The following is a 20,486-nucleotide window of genomic DNA, read 5'->3' on the forward strand; positions in this document are numbered from 1 at the left end:
CGGCTTTCCAGGCTCATTCAAGGAACGGTAGGCAAACAAACACTTGCGTCGCCGTTATGCTATGAACTGTCATAGGGCCCAGTGCACCTCCTCCTCGCCCCGGGCTGTGGAGGTGCTCCACTTTCATAGGCCTCAACACGCTTTCCCGGCAGACCGCGAGGTCATCCACTTCGTTGTCACACTTTGAATCCCTGGATCGTCTCAATACGGGCCGCGGGTGAAAGCGCACTCTGAGCGTCCCCAGGACCCACAATATACAGGCTTCTAGTGCACGGAAGAGTCCGGATTTCTGCCGGATAGTCTAGATGGCTCGCGGAGGTCGCTTAAGCAGCGGCCATCTTCAAGCCAGGCAAGCTTTGCCCCCAGACCAGTATAGTAGCTTTTAGTAGATCAGGGACATATGGTACGCATGTAAGTGTTCTCTTCAGCCTACTAGCCAACAAAATGTAGGCGCCATCAGTAGCATTCTGCTTCGCTCTGTCCCTCTCCTCAGCCCTTGTAATATGCCAAGCAATTCCATCAGTGCTTTCTTGCCTCTCGTTCATTCATCTCAATTGCCATTGCAGCTAGGCTGCTAAATAAAGCTCAAAGTCAGGTGTGGCCATGACATCCTCAACCATCAGAAATCGAAGCTTAGGCAGTACAATTCTGTCTATGTGCTCCCCAGATTAGGTCTGACAATATTGTGTCGATTTCAGGAAATACTGCTTGCAGTTCTCTGATTAGCAGGGTTGTGACATAGCATAAAAGGTGCAGTGAAACAACAATTTTAGTGAGGGCTATTGTCCTTGCCACCAAAAGGGGTGTTTTCTAGAAGATTTACCCTCTTCTAAATGATGCCATGATCCGGTTTCTGTTTCCGCCCAATAGGTCTGTCTTAGTACCATATAGCAGGTCCCCTAAATAGCGTGTTGTCGGTGGTTGCAATTTCAGCTTAGCATCTACTTCTGGCAGCCTGCATCCATCTGTGGGCTGACAAAGAAGGAATGCACTGGATTTGCTCCAATCAATCCTCAATACAGTGAGCCCCACAATATGGTATCTTCAGGGCATGTCTGAAGTATAGCAGCATATCATCTGCACAGAGAGGTATGTGATGGAGATCCCCTGCTGCTGTAATGCCACTAAATGAGCTCCACTGTCTCACCAGACTCACATGTGGTTCCAACACTATGATGAAGAGTAATCTGAATAGGGGATATTCCAGGCATGTCTCTCTACACAATGTGCATGCCCAATATTATTTGGCCTGTGCACACTTGTGTTACGGTGTCAGTATGCAATAAGGATGTCCAACTATGTAGTCCTTCACCAAAATATGACAGCCTATAAATATTTCCAATGCAACGTGTTTCAAAAGCTTTCTTGACATGTCATGCATTTGGGTGGGTATTCAACTGATGTTCTATTATATGGAGCAGCCTCATAATACTTACCTAGTTTTGCACCCTCAGATCAACTCACACTGATCTGGGTGTATCAACCTTTGCATTAATCTCAGTAGTCTAACTGCCAGTATTTTGTTCAGCAATTTTAATCAGTATTCACCATCTCCATTTTGTTTCTGCCATGCTTAGAGAGGGACACAATTACTGCCTCTATAGGTGTGGTTGATAGGCCGCTCTCTCTCTTCAACGTATTATATACACCTCTAAAAAGACTCACATTAACTGGCCTATATAATCTATGTAGCATTCTGCAGGATGGCCATATGTCCCTTTAATGTTATATCTAACAAAACTCCTAATTGCAGGTCTGACCTCGATTTCGATAATTCCTCAATCAAGTGTCACCGCCTCCTGAATGTGCACTATGGTGATTCCTGCTTCCTGCAAGTAAGCTTGAATTATTTGTTCACCTAGGACGGGTCACAAGGCACACATCTCTTCAGCTATATTTTGAAAGGCACCGTTTATCTCACTCTTCAAGTACATCTGTACATTTGGATCGCAAAATAGGGGTACATCTTAGTTTGGTGTTCGTCAAATACCTGACTTGTCTCATTCATCATGGAATTTTGCCAGGTACACTTAAAGTTGAATACCTTTAATATATCTGAGCTTAGATATATTTTTCCTTTAATGTGTTAAGTATCTGAAAATCAGGCTGGCCAGGTTCCCTATTATCAAGGTCTTAGGAAATCTGAGAAAGACAGAACCTTAAGGAGGCAGACAAGCATTGTGACATGCCCCTAAATGGTGATGAGCTATTATCCTTCAAGAGTACAGAAAGTGACAACTGCGGAGGAAGTTAAAGCTATAAAAAGTAAAGAAGGAGCTCATCTACTTTGGGTTGGAGGCCTTTATATGGCATCTCCAAAATCGGAGAGCAATTCACAATGGTGTCACACATGGCTTCATGTGACTAGAAGTGGCAGTAGCCTTTTTGTTTGCTAAAACAATGTAGAAGCAACCCAAAAGACAAGAGATTCTTACACGTTTTCTTATTTGTGGGTAGTGACCCCTGGAGGTATATTCTTTGTTGGGCATTATAGTTAGCTCTAGATCTTTGACCAGAATGGAGTTATGGGGTAGGTGAAAGTATATTTTTCTGGATGTTGTCAACACTGAAGGTGTTGTTTCTCGTCCATGTTCTCTGACTTTGTCTCTTTACCCTACTAACCATCCCACCCAGTTATGTGTGTGGTGGGTGGAAGCAAGAGCAATGACAGAAGAGAGATGTAGAGTTGGCTTTGCATAGAACTGATAGATTCACACCCTGAATTTTCCGTTATAATGCTGTCACCATAAGTATTACACTGATGAATGAAAGCTGTTGAATGTTAGGAGAAGGCTATATCTCCAGTCAAAACTCCAAAGCATGGGCCTGTGGTGTTATTTTATGAATGAAAACAGATAGTCCTTTAGAGTAGGTGTTCAAATAGCTTTCAGCTCTGGGATGTATTCATTTGAATTAGATTACAAGTCGTTAAAAAAAATTACATTTTAAAATGCAAGCAATGTTCATGGTATAAAAGGATTTCTTACTCATTAAAATTTTCCAGGGCAGCTGCAAGATGCTTAGAGTCAAATTTGCAGGAGTAGTTTAATTCATTGGCAATTTGCTGTCTTAATATTTGCATTTGTCCAACCTTAAAACAGAAAGAAAGAGACAAAATGTATTACTATCTGATAATGTAAAGAGCAGTGTAGTTTTCTCCACTACAAGTCAAGTATTTTTAAATGGTTAGATGTCAGTCTTAGGAGATTGGTTTACAATAGAATTACATTTGTCATGTCAAATCACACTTTTATGTTGGTTTAGTAAGCTGGGCACTATTTTAGCCTCCCACACCACATGAGACCTTTAAATACACCTATCAGTTATAACATAAGGTTGAACTCCATTTAATGGAAATTGAACTCTTCAACAAGCACAGCAACCAATGTAATGAGTTCCTATGGCCAGCAGATATTCCATCATGTCCACTAAAAGTCCTTTAGGTTAGACATATATTTGTAGTCCACAAGAACTAAGACATTGGACTGCACTCCAAATTCACTCTTTGACAAGCAACTTTGAATCTTCTAAGCTTAACTAGGAATTTTCCACACAATAACTACTCCTCAAACACCTTCAGTGCAGTCATTGGTATCCCTACAACACTTATTTATTCTTGCCAACTAGGAAGAGAAACAACCACATTCAATGCTGAAAAGTACAGACACACACCACCATGGTTGACAACAATTGACCACATCACTCAAAATTAAGTTATTCCATATTACCTTGTTTCATCTTGCCCATTATCCTTTAAAGAAACATTCTCCCTTGCGGGGTACACTCTTCCTGCTCAATATCTCTGGCACTTCTTGCTTTCTTTAAAGGCAGCAACGTATTCCTCTTCAGAAACTCAAAAACTCAGCTCCAATTCAGCAAAGCCATCAAAGCTCACCTTTTCACTCCATAATTCCTATACCAGTGATTATCTGTTCACTTATTTTTCACCTTTCAACTACACTGGATAATAATAATTCTTGCGATGTGCAAGACTACCAACGAGCAAATATTGCACAAGCCACTACTATATATAAAGCAAGGTATACCACCACCCAGCTGCCACTTCAAAAGTATGCTGATGCTATTTATATAGCGCTTACTTCCCTTGATGATGAGGAGTTGAAGTGCATAGTAGATAGCTAGTAAGCTACTCTGCAGAACTCTGAGTTAGTTTGTAGTGCTAGTTGTAAATGTTGTAGTTTAGCATATATTAGCCCACATTGTAAATTGATACTTGTATAGCGCACTACTCACCCGCAAGGGTCTCAAGGCGCTTGTACGAATACCGCTGTGGAACTCATCCTGGCTTTCCCTGTGAGGCGTCCACTCCTGGGCACCCCCAAGGTGGAGGCCAGGCATCCTTAGCGTTGTCGGGCCGTTGTGGAGATTAAGCAAGCTATTGCCCAGAGGTGCAGAGTGGGACTCCATGATTGGAATAGGCACCGAGGCGAGAATTATCAGGTCCATGGAATTTTGAGCCCAAGACCCGCCGAGGCGGGGAATTGAACCCTGGTCCCGGGCCAGACCTCTGCATCAGGGTCTGCCGCTCTAACCATTGAGCCACACTTCTCCACTATCAGGGTTGATATATTGCTTAGTTACGTACAATTTTCCGTCTATATGGAAGTTAGTATTTAAAGGTTTTTATAGATTCAGATGCTTTCGTTATGTGTTGATTTGCATTTTTATTTGTGTCTATTTGAATACATAGAATGTGTATTACTCTATTGTTAGGATGTGATAGTTAGTGGACGGGAGTAGTCTTATTAGAGAATACAGTTCTACATATTTTGGGTCATGCTTATACAGGCTGGGCAAGGGTCTGTTAGGAATTCGTTTGGAAGGTCAAGCCGTACAGGACAAATGTTTACATTGACTTACATGGATTCAGTTAGTAGCCACATGAAAAAAGCCGATCGTGCAAGACATACGCATTTTGTGATGCCTCATGTTATATCAGGTCTTGAATTGTCATCAACTAAAGATCTGTGATAAATGCTTGGTAGTCAAAGTGTTGAAGATGGAGAGTGATCTAATAAAGCAAGGGTGTTCACAATGTCACAATTGGATGGATGTGAATTTGAATTCATCCTACATCTGGGACAAAACCATGGCAGGTTTTTGTCAACAGAGTGTTACAATAAATATCAAGTTGGAGGTGAGAAGTGAGAGTTCACACCAGTTACTTGGAGGGAAAAAACTAGGTCAATGGCGGACCTATACTTCTTTGGGTCATAGGTTATAAGCATTTTTACGTATAAGTACTACAGACACTTTTTTAAACAAATTAGGCTAAACCTCTATTAAGTTATGTCCTTTGTGCAGTAGACTTTCCTTGGGTATCAAAGCTGGGCAGTTAAAGCTTAATGCAAGTGGAGGTAGCTGTTAGAAACGTTGATCAGAAAGACAGTAAATAATTCTCAAACTCAGTGTCGAGTTAGTGCGACGTCTTCAAGGTAGAACAGTTTTTTGTTTATATTACAGATAAATGAAGAGAACATTTACAATTATAATATATGACAAAAATCAGTTAGTGATACTTTCTGGTGCTAACTTACAAACCCAAATAGTTTCTAGCATTTGTATGCACTGGGTTTAGAATACTATTTCCAAACAGTCCCAGTCAATAAGACGGAGGTACCAGACAAAAGAATACAATGTGACACGTTTGCTATGATATTTTTAGCTCTTTGTATCAATGGCCTCTGGTTCTTGGTCTTGGGCTTGAGCCCCAATTTCTGAGTTTCCAGTAAAAAATAAAATAATCCTTTCAGCAAAAAAAAATAACAAAAAAATACAAACCTCAAGCAATTATGTTCCCACCCAAGTAAAGCCAAGAAAGAAGTTTTGGGGTCCGAATATCCAGTTCTAAATGGCTACGATGGATTCAATTTTTGATGTCCACCAGAGTTCAGAAAACTGTGGCTGTCCGAGGCAACCAATCATTTGCTTTGTTTACATTTTAAGTTCTTGTCAGGTTTGCCCCACAAGACTCACCTTTGCTTGTGGCGCGATTCCGCAGAGACGACAAGAGCACCCGTCCCTGCACCCACCTAACCCTCGTGGACGACAACACCCAGCAGGGATGAGATGGATGCCGGGACGGGAGCCAGGGTGTAGGGTTAAGGATGGCGTGGAGCTGGTGGGGCGTTCCGGAGACACTGGAAACCAGAATAAGAAAGATCAGAAAGGGATGCAGACCCGAAAGGAACCACCCCCACGTACACACACAGGACCAGGTACCCTGTCATATGGATACTTCGTTACATATATTGCGTTAAGTTAGCATGAGTGCATTACATGTTTAAACAGCCTTTTTTCCTTCGGCTTCAGTTTTGCACACGACACATACTTGTTGTTGTCGCTTTCACCCTAGAAGCGGTGAGGTGGTTTATTTGAGAATAATATGTTATTTCTATGCTATCAGCTTTGCTTGGTATAACTGTCTGCACACTGAGAGCTGCACACTCTAAGATTAACCTAACACAAGGTTGCTGGGAGGCCTGATCCTCGCACCACATTAGACATAACACAAATAATGTTGATGCCAACATTTTGGGCTCTACGCGGGTTTAAGATAGAGTTACACGGAATGAACGTAGACACTTGGTGCTGCGCATGAAGAGAGCTGGTAGCTGTTGATGTGATCTGCTCCTACTGACATTGAGAGGTATGGGGCCGCCCTGCTAAAGCCCGAATGAGACCTTCTTAGATATAAAATAATATGCTAGATAGGGTGCGCGAAATATAGGTGATATAGATTTCTATAGATTTTGCATTATAACATGCTAGCACCTTTTGCTTACTATGGATTAGTGACTATGCTGCTGACTCTGATTTTTATAATCTGCATTTTGGTATTATACAAGATACTGCGTTTGAGAACTTTGCATTGAATAATAAATATTTCAAACTTGCACTTGTGTTCTTTGACTCTCAGTTTTGGTTTGAAATGATTATATAACGAAAGAGTGTTCATGTGTTCCACGATTCCTGAGGTATTCTAAAGATCATGTTCTGGTTTGTCTAAGACATGAATCATTCCATAATGATCCATGAGACACTGTAGCTAGCTAGGTAAGGGGATTTCTGACACTGAGATGAGTTTTGGATCATCCTAACTCACTGAGGTTCTAGATCTCTATGCACAGTTCTGTGGGAGAACGGAAACCCTGCTACATGGCGCCCAACGGTTTGGTTGGCCTTAAAACATGACACTCGAGTAGTATATCATTCATACCTTGACACCTTCATTCCCGTTTCCGGTAAACGGTGGTGTCGGAAAAACCTACCTATTTTTTAAATAGGTCTTTTCAAGCTTGAATTCTTCTAAAAACGGTTTCTTTGAATTACTACCCAGTTGTGCTACAAACTGCTCTTTGTCTCTTTTCACTTCCTGTGCTAACATGGCCGTGGACATAGCGCAGCATAGCCGTGTCGCGGTTCGCGACCACTTGCGGGCATATAATGTACCTGCGGAAGGCTTGGCTGTGGTTCTAGTGGTGAGTGCGGAACATGCGTACCCGTACGAATTGTTTTATTCCTGGGTGACATTTCCGGCAGTGGACGCTAATTCGGGTGTCTTCCATTCATACACTGCCTCGGATGTACCGGCGGCTTATGCTCCGTACAGGGCACTGGAAGTACCTATCGACGCTTGGCAGCACGGAGTTTGGTTTGGTGGCGCCCTACCCCATTCTTTAACGGCTCCGAGGTTAGGTCCTTTGTCCATTCCGGGCACAAATTGGCCCGCTTTGGGTGGATTTACTCCTCATCCTAATCGCGCCACTTGTAATGTGGGTGACCTGCGGCGTCTTCATGATGTCGCGGTTGGAGTGATTAGAGCGCTTGTTCATTACATTGGTCGTAATATTCATGGCGCAGTCCCCGCAGGGGCGCAACTTCGGGCAGAACAGGCTGGTTTGAAAATCAGTCCTGTCTTGGTGAATTCCGTTATGGGCAGAAAGCCAGATAATAAGGATGATTTTCCTTACTGGCTTGCCGAGAAATTCGACCAGCTGGAGGCTGTGTTTCCTAATACGACTCCGGGTGAAAAACACCGGATTCTTACGCTTAGTTTACCGAAAGATTTAGCCCCTGAACTTGCTGACTGTGAAACATGGGGTAAGACTTTTGCAGCGGTTTACTCGAGGTGCTATGGCACCCCGTCTGTGTCAAACCTTTCTGCGGTCCTTAAACGTGTTCAGGATGATCACGGACCAGAGTCGGCGGTTGAATTGGGTATGCGCCTGAGCGGCTCGTTTGAGACGGTTTGCGGTCTTATCCTTGCAAATGTGAAGGGGGATGCAGTGAACTTTCAGGTGGCCAATGCTCTGGCGTTAATTCCCGATGCCGAGAAACCCCGTCAGCTGGCAAGAATTATTGTGGCGGCTTATAAAATGGTTGGCCGCACTTCTAAGGGTTTAAAAGCTTTTTCTGAAAAAGAGAAGAAGCAGCCCCAGGGACAGTCTTCGGAAACGGGTGGACAACCCAAGTCCAAAAAACAAAATTGGCCTAAAAAGCAGAAGCAGGGTAAGCAACAACAACAGCAGACACAGGTTTCTAGTCCTACGCCTTCGCAGCCTGCGCAGTCAGATCGAGTTTATGATTTGCGCGATCGCGCGACGATTAAATCGCCTGAGAGATTTCAGGCTTCTGACCAACGCTCTCCTCGTTCCTTTCAGGACTCATCGGCTCCGTCAACCGGTGGTGGAGGGGGCGGCAGGGGCAGGGGTGGCCAGCAAGGACGTGGCCAGCCCCGCACGCGAAGTGAAGGGGATCAGCGGTACGACTCTACGCCAAAGAGACCACAGTTTGCCAAGACGAAAGTCGCAGCCTTAACGGCGCATCGATATGCCCCAGATAGTGAGAACGCGGCTTCGGAATCTGACGTGGGCTCTGACCTTGCTGGACAGCGCGGCGGAGATTACCATAGTGAGAGAGGCCCTCCGTCCACTGTTTAAGGTGACAGCGACTGAGACTTTTATTGTGATTGAAACAGCTGATACACATGTTGCTCCCCCTGAAAGACTTTTTGAAATTGTCCTGTTAATTGAAGGTGACATGCAGCGAACTGTAAAAGGGGTATTTTGGGAAAATCTTTAGGATACGTATGACATTTTGCTTTCGGAGGCTGACTGGCCCCCACCTTTTGTTCTCGCAGCTCCGCGAGGGGAGGAGGTGATCCTCCCCAGTTTCGCGCACACTGTATCGAGAGTGGAAGCGCTGCATTTTGCAGAAGAGTGGGCTCTGGCGCTTGCGCCGGCTGTGTACCGAAATCAGTGTGGCTAGGATAAATTGTCCCCTAGCCATGAGATTCCTTTACGGTCACAGCCGCAGCCACAACCCCAGTATCCCATACGGCGTGAAGCTAAAGCTTCGGTCGCGGCTATCCTTGAACAATTGGAATATCAAGGTGTAATTGAAACGTGTGTGTCACCAATGAATAATCCCCTTTTTACTGTTAACAAGCCGGACCGCTCATATCGTCTGGTTTTGGATTACCGGCATTTGAACTCGCATTGCCGTAACTGTGCAGTACAGAATACTCACGGCTCTGCCCTAGTAAATAGTCTTGAGCGTAAACGGTTCAAAACCACGCTTGACATTTCCAATGGTTTTTATGCACATAGATTAGATGGTCTAAGTTCCCAATGGACCAGTTTTACGTGCGGCGGCGTACAAAAAATGTTTAAACGACTCCCAATGGGATATAAAAATAGTCCTGGAGTGTTTTCCGCCCGCATAGTCTCTCTTTTGGAGAGTTTCGATCCAGTTGCATGTTCGTATGTGGATGACATTTATCTCACAGACGACGAACTTTGGGTGCATCTGTGTCGAGTAAACAGCATAATTTGTAACTTTGCAGACATGGGTTACAAGTTTAACTTTGCAAAATCACACATTGCGGAGTACACAGTGTTGTTTCTGGGTTATGAACTTAACCACGAAGGAAAGGGGTTGGCTCCTCAATTCCTGGAGAAATGCGCGCAGTTGCGCTCTCCGACAACGCTGAAAAAATTACAGTCTTTACTGGGTTTTTTATATTTCGGGAGGACATACATTCCAGAATATGCCCAGCGTATCAAGCCTTTATATGCCTTGGTACAACCATCTTTTTCCAAATCATGCTGGCTGCCTGAGCATTCAGCCATTCTGCAGTCCTTGCAGGCTGATATGCTCGCTTCTGACTACTTACAGACTCGTGATAACCAGACCAACCTGGTGATAAGAATTATCCCTGGGACGGTGGGTTTCACGTACCTGACTTTTAATGAAGGGGATACTGTACCTATTGCTTACAAGTCACACTTGTACTCTTCGGCTGAACTGCGTTTTTCCACTGTGGAGAAAGTTTTAACGGCTGTGCAGATGGCAATTCTTAAGGAACGTGCCCTGTCGCAGGGAAAGCGCATGTTGGTGGTTACCCCGTGTCCTGCCTTGGAGGCGGTCACGAAAGCCAGTGTACCGAATTCTAAAGCTTTGCACCCTCGGTGGATTCAGTGGGCTACATCCTTGACATCTCAGGATGTCACGTTTATTTTTGACGCCGCTTTACGGTCGCAGGAGTATTTACAGTATGAATTTGTTCATCCTGCTCCTTTAGCAATGCGGCCGTTGGAGGATTTCCATTGTATCATTTACACGGATGGTTCGGCGCAGGTTGCGCATGGCTCTAAACATGCCTACGTTTCCGCTTGCGCCATTGTAGTCGGTGCCATGGTGAACGATGAGTTCAAGTCCAGTGTTGTGCACACGCAAACACTAGGGGACTGCACCGCACAATTAGCTGAGCTTCGTGCTCTTATGCTCGCATTGGAGTACGCTGATCCTTGTGTGACGACTTTAATCGTAAGTGATTCTTACTACTGTGTCCAGTCTTACAATGAGAACTTGTTCTTTTGGATTCAGAATGATTTTCGTGATTCCAAGGGTAGCACAATAAAACATAAAATGATCTGGGTCCGAGTGGCGGAACTTAAAGAGAAACTGCCGCTCGTGTTTGTGATTCATACTCTCGGCCACCAGCGCGTGGGGGTCCACGCTGTTGGCAACTCGCTTGCTGATGAAGTAGCGAAGTCAGCGGTATCAAAATACTTAGTTGCAGCAGTCACGAGGTCCAAAAGCAAAATTGATGATGACATCTTGGCGGCTGTTGCTGCCACGGAGAAGGGAGGTAAATATCCTGCGGGGTTCCCTTCGAAGTACACATACCACTTAAGTCCCGATAAGGTTCCTTATGTGAAAATTCCTGAAGTTGGAGAGCGTCTAGTTCCCAACTCGGATCGCAGAGCTTCTCTGATTACAGCGGCTCATGAAGGTGTGGCGTCTGCGCATGCGGGCGTCTCAGCCACTGTATCTCAGCTACAACAGAGGTTCTGGTGGCGGGGACTGTACAAACAGACGCGCGATTATGTCCTTATGTGTGACATTTGTCAGCAGATCAAGCCTTCTACTGCTGCGCGTCCGCCTCAGACACAGTTGTACATCTCTAATAAACCACTTGGTTGTGTTTATTTGGATCACTGCGGTCCTTTTTCCTCTGATACTGCGTATAAATACATCTTAGTAGCAGTTGACTCATGCACACGCTTTGTATGGGTATGGCCGCATCGAAGCGCTGATTCGCGAACTGTCATTAAGGATTTGCGTGTCTTTGTGGGAATCTTTGCTTGTGGTGCTTTCCATTCGGACCAGGGTCCGGCTTTCGCCTCTAAGGCGTATAAGGATGCTATGGTTTCGTTGGGAGTACAGGTGAAGTTTTCAAGTCCCTACAGGCCTGAGGGCAATTCTGTAGTAGAACGAATGAACCGCGACTTAAAGCAATCTTTGACAGCCCGTGTTATAGGCACTGGTAGAAACTGGCTGACCCACCTCTATGGCGTGCAGCGTGCGCTTAATAATCTCCCTAGAAGGTCTCTGGGTGGGCGGACCCCATACGAAATGCTCTTTGGTATCAAGATGTACGTCCCTGACCTTGATGGTGCAGACTGCCAGGCCCAGGCCGCGGCCTTTGACGTAGATGAACATTGCAATGTTTTACAGGATCTATAAAAGACCAGAGACAGTCTTGCAAAGGAACATTTGCCCTCCACGTCGGATGATGCGTTGCAGATCCCGGTAGTTGGCTGGCTACCCCAAGTTGGAGAACTGGTTCGAGAGAAGATCGATAACAAGAAAGAGTTTGGTCCCTCATATCGAGCGCCGGTTCGAGTCCTTGGAGTGAAGGGCACAAGAACAGTCATTTTACCACCACTTCCAGGTCGTAAAGAAAACAGATTTACTTCTATTGACAATGTCAAGACACACAGGGTGGCCGATTCTTCATAGCATGACACCGGCTGTATCCTGTCCTTCCATGGTGAGGCACTCTGTGCTGGCTATTACATCTGGTGCAGATCAGGAGGTGTCCCTCGAGATGCCTGCCATATCCAGTCCTTTATTAAATACTATTCCTGTTACTAACATTGATGAGGTGACCTATGCAGATCCTGCTGATTTATCTATGTCCGATTTACAAGCTCGTTTGGCTAACCAATCCAGATTCTCTTTTGACTCTGATTCGGAACTCTCAAAGAAACCATCGACTATTGCAAAATATGCCACGTTGTTTAAAAAACATTTTTTAATTCCACCTTGGACATACATTTGGCTGATACTATTTTCATTTTATCTTTTTATGTCAATTGGTTTTGTGTTTTATTTTTTCCGCCTGATCGATGGCCATTATGTGAAAGAAAGAACAGGAATTCGGTACCTTAATGGAACATTGGCCCCTCTTTCCTCCTCACATTCAGCACACAGACTAAAGAGAGACTTACATTAAGTAGAGATTACTGCTTGGCCTGTCCTTGATGGGATTGTGTGGGATGCGGTTAGGTTTCAGATACATGGCCCCACAGAAGTTATTAATGTTCCTAATGTGCTTAGAGTAAACATGGGAGATGTAATTCAGCAAAATATTCGTTCTGATGATTGGGATCTTCATGCAGTAGAAGCTTTATTCTCTGATTTGAAATATTATGCGGCCTTTGATGCTGAGGATTTGTACTTGGATTCTGTTAATTATGGTGATTTGTTTTGTTATCAACATTATGGGAATCATTTCTTACACAAAACAAGTTCCGGGAGGGTTCCGGTGAACTACACACAGTGGGAACATTGTCCTGCGCCTTTGCAAGGGAGCTCGAGTACATTTCTGGGAAAATACTCATATTTTACAGATTTTAATCAATCAAATCCTGAGTCGTTTTATTTTAAAGTAAAACAGAAGTTAATGTCCAAAGTCAGACTTACCGATACAAAATTGCTGTATTCAAAGTCCTTTCTAGACAGGTTAGCTGTAGATGGCTATGAGTTATGGAAGGAAGCTATTGACCTTAAATCGGTTTGGGGTACCAAAGATTGGCAGGTACAAGGCACTGAGGCTTTGCATCGTGCATGTCTCATCCCGAATCACATGTTGTTTTTAAATTCTACTATTTCCCAGACAACATGTTTTGGATTGGCTACATCTAAAAAATTAAATGCACCAACCATCCCTGATTTGGAAGAATATTCAGGCTGGAATAATTTCACTACATTGTCCATAAGTGAAATGCGAGACCTGTTGCACAATTCCTCCTTTAATATTTCCAGTTTTGATCCAGATGGGTGGCTTTTGTGGCAAAGAAGCTCTGATTCTTGCCAACGTCGTTTTTTGGGTTTGTCTGAAGGTTTTAAACACATCAGGCCGGATCCCCGTTTTGAAACAGATCACACAGTTACTACTTATTCAGTAGGCAAATTGTGTCAGACCTGGTTGCAACATTCCACTTTGGCTGCAGTAAAACTGCATCTGTCACGTTTGAATGAGAATATAGACCTGAATAATTTTATAAAAGGCCCGGCTAGGGGTAGATCTAAACGCTTTATTTATGCTGTTTACAATGAAATTTGGAAATTTTCACAAGTTGAGGCAGCTAAACGCCTGAGGGCTATTGATCAAGCAAATTTGGAAAAAGTGCTTGCAGTGGTCGATAACAGTATTAACATGCTTTCTTCCAGAATTTACACATTAGATAATATTGTTTCTTCTGTTGTTGATATTGTACATGATGAAGTGTCCACGTTATACCATGGTCAAAATCAATTGCGTTCTGTAATGCAGTTTGCCTGGACCCTACAGACACTTAAGGCTGGTCGAGTTCCCTGGACCTCATTGAACGTTTCATCCCTTTTCGCCCCTTTTAATCTGACTGAAAAACAGCGCATGCTTTCAATGCGTGATGCTTCATTTTCTATGTTACATATTGAGAAGCTAGAATCCTTGCCTTTCTCTGTTGCTGAAACCACTACTGCCACGTGGCTTATTCATGGATTAATTACATTACCATTTCCCTTATATAAATTTACTAACTGTATGCGGTATATTGCTATAGGACGATATGAACCACTAGGCAATGCATTCCTACATGAGGCATGGTCCTTACCATACACATACAGATGTCTGAAGGATGGAAAAGAAGTGAATCTTAATGGTGAGGAATGCACACAGTCACCTGACCATTCATTAATATGCAGACACATTCAGTTACACGGTTCTTGTAATCAGGACCGCCCAAATTTAGCATGTGTTTTAAAAGGCACGCCAGTTCCAGCAGTGGTTCCCACATTTACATTATTGGCTAATGGTAGTTATTTGCTTTTAAACAACGAGTTATGTTGTGGGTTATTAATTGGTGTGGCTTATGTGGTAACTGTATCAGAGCGTGTGGTGTGTTGCAAGAATGTTCTATACCCACCCACGCATGGGTCTTCAGATGTCTCTATCTGGCCACGGATTCCAACCTTGGAAGCGAAGTTCAATGGTTTAAGCAGAATAAGGGCCCTTTTGTCTCAAAAACAAGTGACCCTGAGTTCGGCCCGGGAAACTTATGTCCTTCACATAGCTAACACCCGCACAGAGGTGCAGGCGCTTTTAAATACTGATTTGCCGTTTCATTTCTGTGAGCTGGTGCACCAGATTTTTAATGCTTCTTCCACGACTGGGCTCGCACATTGGCTACGTTTGAAAAAGTTTTTGGTATCATTCCCACGTTTTTCCACTCTATTTTTTCGAGTTTGTTTGGCGGACTACCTGTGTTGCTGGCTGTAGCCGCTGGCATTTTATTGGTGTTTTTCTTCATAAAACATGGATGCCCATCCTGCACCAGAAGCCGTTCAACGCCTCCTGACACTGTGCCGTAATCGGATGCTCAATTACTATGGAACATTGCCGCTTGCAGCATTAAGCACGGCCTATAGATTGTCATTTCGGTTCACCGACTTCACGTGTGTCCAACCTGTGTTTCACTGCCTGAGCTGCGAGTTCGATTGGGCCATTGATTTGTGCCTATGCTTGAGGACTGCTCCTGACGTCGATTTTGATCAGCTAATGCGTCCCGTGGTGGCTCACGAGCTGATCTGTTCTGGCGAAAGAGTTATGGCCTTGGCAGCGATAAATGGAGTTCTGGGCCAATGGGAGATCTCTGCAGCGGCGGATGCCTTTCTGACACACAGCGATCTGGTGAACCCACCGAGTTGTCCTCTGACGTTACAGGAGGATCCGATGCTGGAGGAGCACGTATGTTCTTTCCCATTGCTGAATTGGATTGCTGAACTATTTTCGGATGATGGCAGTGATTTCATACTGGAGGCTGTTGCAACTTTCTTTGCATATAATTTCCAATCATGACATGCCTGGGAGGAGTGCTTTGTTGTGAAATATGACTTTCCCCTCGCTGAATTGGAGGGATGGACTGTGTTCAGCTGATGGAGAGTTCAATCACGTGATGTCGCTGAGGATAACGTCAATGTGCACATGACTTTGGATATCGGATAAGTGCCTTGTTTTTTCTCTTACAGACATTTGAATTGATGCGGCCTGGTCCTACATTTCATATTTTTGAGTCCTGGCGGATAACTTTTGGTTCGAAAGTTTTGTTTTTATTTTTAGACTTGAGGCCACTGTAGGCATTCATACATATTCATTCATACACATTTTTAGCTTATTTTAGCTCAAGATTATTGAACTTTGCTTTCAATTTTTGTATCTGATTTAGTATTGCCTTTTCCCTTATGTTTGACGGTGCTCGGACCAATGGGGGGGTGTCATATGGATACTTCGTTACATATATTGCGTTAAGTTAGCATGAGTGCATTACATGTTTAAACAGCCTTTTTTCCTTCGGCTTCAGTTTTGCACACGACACATACTTGTTGTTGTCGCTTTCACCCTAGAAGCGGTGAGGTGGTTTATTTGAGAATAATATGTTATTTCTATGCTATCAGCTTTGCTTGGTATAACTGTCTGCACACTGAGAGCTGCACCCTTTAAGATTAACCTAACACAAGGTTGCTGGGAGGCCTGATCCTCGCACCACATTAGACATAACACAAATAATGTTGATGCCAACATTTTGGGCTCTACGCGGGTTTAAGATAGAGTTACACGGAATGAACGTAGACACTTGGTGCTGCGCATGAAGAGAGCTGGTAGCTGTTGATGTGATCTGCTCCTACTGACATTGAGAGGTATGGGGCCGCCCTGCTAAAGCCCGAATGAGACCTTCTTAGATATAAAATAATATGCTAGATAGGGTGCGCGAAATATAGGTGATATAGATTTCTATAGATTTTGCATTATAACATGCTAGCACCTTTTGCTTACTATGGATTAGTGACTATGCTGCTGACTCTGATTTTTATAATCTGCATTTTGGTATTATACAAGATACTGCGTTTGAGAACTTTGCATTGAATAATAAATATTTCAAACTTGCACTTGTGTTCTTTGACTCTCAGTTTTGGTTTGAAATGATTATATAACGAAAGAGTGTTCATGTGTTCCACGATTCCTGAGGTATTCTAAAGATCATGTTCTGGTTTGTCTAAGACATGAATCATTCCATAATGATCCATGAGACACTGTAGCTAGCTAGGTAAGGGGATTTCTGACACTGAGATGAGTTTTGGATCATCCTAACTCACTGAGGTTCTAGATCCCTATGCACAGTTCTGTGGGAGAACGGAAACCCTGCTACAACCCCTTGAGGACTTACCAAGGCTTCCGAAACGAAGAGTTCCCGATGAATGCAGCTTCGGTTGTGAATAGCGAGGAAGGTGCTCCTGCGCGTTATCGCCAAGTACAAACTAAAGAAAGCGCTCCTGCGCATTCACCCAAGCTAAAACAAAAAGGAAAGCGCTCCTGCGCGGGTAGCTGGAAACGGGAAACAACCACCCAGCTTGTGGTATCCGTGGAAAGGTGAAAGGATCTGTAGGCGGAGTTATTCCCTGATAGCGCTCCGGCGCGATGGGAAAACAAAGTAAAACCCCAAAACACAATCTTAGATCCAATTAATACCCTTAGGGCGCTCCTGCGCACCAAGGGTCATGAAAACAAAATACAAAGGTTTTTCCTGGAACCCCCAGGTGAAGTAGGACACAAGCGTTCCTGGAGGGCGCTGTCTAGGACAAGGAAGCGCTTCAGCGCGGCTTGCCTCCTAGACGTTGAAACAGAGTTGCAAAGCAGCGCGGCTCTTCGTGAAAGCCGCTGAAACAATGTAGCACTTCAGCGCGGCTCCCGTGAAAGCCGCGGAAACAAAGCTGCACTTCAGCGCGGCTCTCCGAGTCAGCTGAAGAGAGCTCCGCAGGGCAGATAACGTGACTGGAAGTCAAAGCACTCCTGCCCGGCTCTTCTCCGGGCATGCAGGTCTCAGGAAACGTGAGCATCAGCTAGAATCCGGAATCCGAAGCACTCAGCCGGCGGGAAACGCGCCGTTTATGCGTTTTCCCCCGGAAGTGCTTCTGTGCCTGGTTTCCCCAGTGGCTAGACCGGGCACTCGACTTCCACCGGAAGTGAGTATCCCGGCCTCCCGTGTGTGTTGCGGGATGGCCGGCCGCGGCAACGCCGCGAGCCGTGACAGTACCCACCCCCAGAACAGAACCCCTCCAAAGCCACCCCCGAAGTCAGAAAAGAGAGACAGGGCGAGGACACAGGGGATGACGTAGGTGGAAAGCACGGACCAGAACGGGAGCATGGCGCACATGGGATAAGGGCTCCCAGGAGCGTTCATTGGGACCGTACCCCTTCCAGTCCACAAGGTAGAACAGCTTGCCCCTGGTACGACGGGACCCCAAGATAGCCCTGACTTCGTATTCATCATGGCCCTCCACCACCACCGGAGAAGGGGGTGACGGAAGAGAACCGCCAGCCTGCACTGCCCGCAGCAGGGAGACGTGGAAGACCGGATGGATTTTCATGTGCGAAGGCAGGGACAGCTTCATGGCCACAGGGTTGATTACTTTCTCCACAGGAAAGGGAACCACATAACGAGGCAACAGTTTTTTGGGCCCATGCACATTCAGGTGCCGAATAGAAAGCCATACGTTATCGCCTTCGCGATACGCGGGTTCACGTTGCCGATGAGCATCTGCTCGCTCCTTGTAGGTGTCTTTTGCTTTTGCCAACTCGAACCGTGCCTTTTGCCACAGGTCGCGCAGTGTCTCATGGTAAGAACGTACGGAGGGCAGGGGGCAGTCCTGAGGCTCCCCCCATGCCGACGTGCGGGGATGGCGTCCATGGAGGCAGAAGAAAGGGGACATGTCGATGGCCGAATGCTTGCTGTTGTTGTACGCATACTCTGCCATCCATAGCACTTCGGACCATTCCTTCTCGACTGACAGCAGCAGACAACGGAGGTACTGTTCCATGGTGTGGTTTGTCCTTTCGGCCTGGCCGTCGGTCTGGGGGTGGTAGGCTGAGGAGAGACGTACGTCCATCTCGAGTATCCTGCATGTCTCCTTCCAAAAGCGGGACACAAACTGCGATCTCCTATCCGTTATGACCACGGATGGAATGCCATGGAGACGAACCACCTCTCGTACGAATATCAAGGCCAGCTCGGCCGCCGTGGGAAGCTTCGTCAAGGGAACGAAATGCGCCATCTTGGTGAGGTGGTCCACGATGGTGAGAACCGTGGTGTACCCTGTTTTGGTGAGTGGGAGCTCAACCACGAAATCCATGGAGATGGTATGCCAAGGAGAAGGAGGCACAGGAATGGGCTGTAAACGACCAACCGATGGTTCGGATCTGTTTTTGCCAAGCAGGCAGACGGTGCAGTTCGTCACGTGTGCCTTTGTATTCGTCACCATCGTTGGCCACCAATACTGCCTCCGCACAAGGTCGAGCGTCTTGTGGTACCCAGGATGGCCGGAGAGTACATGATTGTGACACATGTATAGGGCTTTTGTTTGTTCGGGTACCCCGGTTAGATGCGTTTGGTTTCTCGTCCCTCCTTCTTCGTCCCCTTCCGAGACAACGGGATCGGAACGAACAGGAGCGATGATGCCTTGGAAATGTTTGTCCGGTAGGATCAGACCAGGCTCTTGGTCTTCAGCGTTTTCTTCCGTTTCAGCCAGCCGTGATAGTGCGTCTGCTTTGGCGTTGTCTTTCCCGGGCCGGAATGTAATCAAGAAGTCATACTCGTTGAAGAATAAGGTCCATCGGAGCTGTCAGGCTGTGAGGGCACGTGCTGATCGTAGAAACTGCAAGTTTCTGTGGTCTGTATAGATGGTCACCTTATGTTTCGAGTCCTTCAGGAAGTGTCGCCATTCCTCGAAGGCGGTCTTGATGGCTAGTAGCTCCCGATCAGACACGGTGTAGTTGCGCTCAGCGGGTTGGAGTTTCTTGGAGTAAAAGGCCACGGGATGCAGTCGGCCCATCTCGCAGTCCCGTTGTGAGAGCACACCGCCTATGGCGTCCTTAGAAGCATCAGCCTCTACGATGAAAAGCTGCTCGGTGTCAGGGTGCACTAGAACCGGGGCCACGGTAAACCGTCTCTTCAATTCCTGGAAGGCGTTGTCAGCTTTTTGGTCCCAATCAAAGCGTACTCCCTTGCGCAGCAAGCGCGTAATGGGAGCCACCATCTCAGAGAAGCCTGTGATAAAGCGACGATAATAGTTGGAAAAGCCGAGGAATCGTTGGACGCCCTTCACCGTCTCTGGGGTAGGCCAAGACAGGATGGCTTCCACTTTTTTGTTGTCCATTTGGATGCCTGCCGGTGTGATGATGTGCCCCAGGAACTCAACCGAGGTGACGTGGAACAGGCTTTTTTCTAACTTCACGTACAGACGGTGTTTCTCCAGTTGCTGTAGGACTGAACGAACATGATGGACGTGCTCTTCATTGGTTTGCGAATAGATCAGGATGTCGTCGATGTAGACGATACAAAAGACGTCGATGAAGTCCCTCAACACCTCATCAATGAAAAACTGGAATGCGGCGGGGGCGTTGCAGAGTCCGAACGGCATGACCTGGTATTCGAACAGGCCGAACTTCGTTCGGAAAGCGGTCTTCCATTCGTCGCCCTTCCGGACCCTGACAAGATGGTACGCCCCCCGAAGGTCTAGTTTGGTGTATATGGTGGCGTTTTTAACCTGGTCCAAGAGGTTGGTTATCAACGGTA

General features: G+C 45.6%; 1 protein-coding gene across 1 annotated transcript in view; it reads right to left on the bottom strand.

Moving 5' to 3' along the window:
* The window catches only part of WASHC5 (WASH complex subunit 5), a 402,037-nt gene that overhangs the window by 126,635 nt on the left and 254,916 nt on the right, over positions 1 to 20,486 (bottom strand). Inside the window, exon 24 of the mRNA XM_086966205.1 lies at positions 2,988 to 3,091. Within this exon, the coding sequence (XP_086822331.1) occupies positions 2,988 to 3,091 (104 nt within the window). The remainder of the gene's footprint in view (positions 1 to 2,987; positions 3,092 to 20,486) is intronic.

Source organism: Lissotriton vulgaris, chromosome 4_1 (genome assembly GCF_964263255.1).
Source record: "Lissotriton vulgaris chromosome 4_1, aLisVul1.2, whole genome shotgun sequence".
In the NCBI taxonomy this organism is placed as follows: Eukaryota; Metazoa; Chordata; class Amphibia; order Caudata; family Salamandridae; genus Lissotriton; species Lissotriton vulgaris.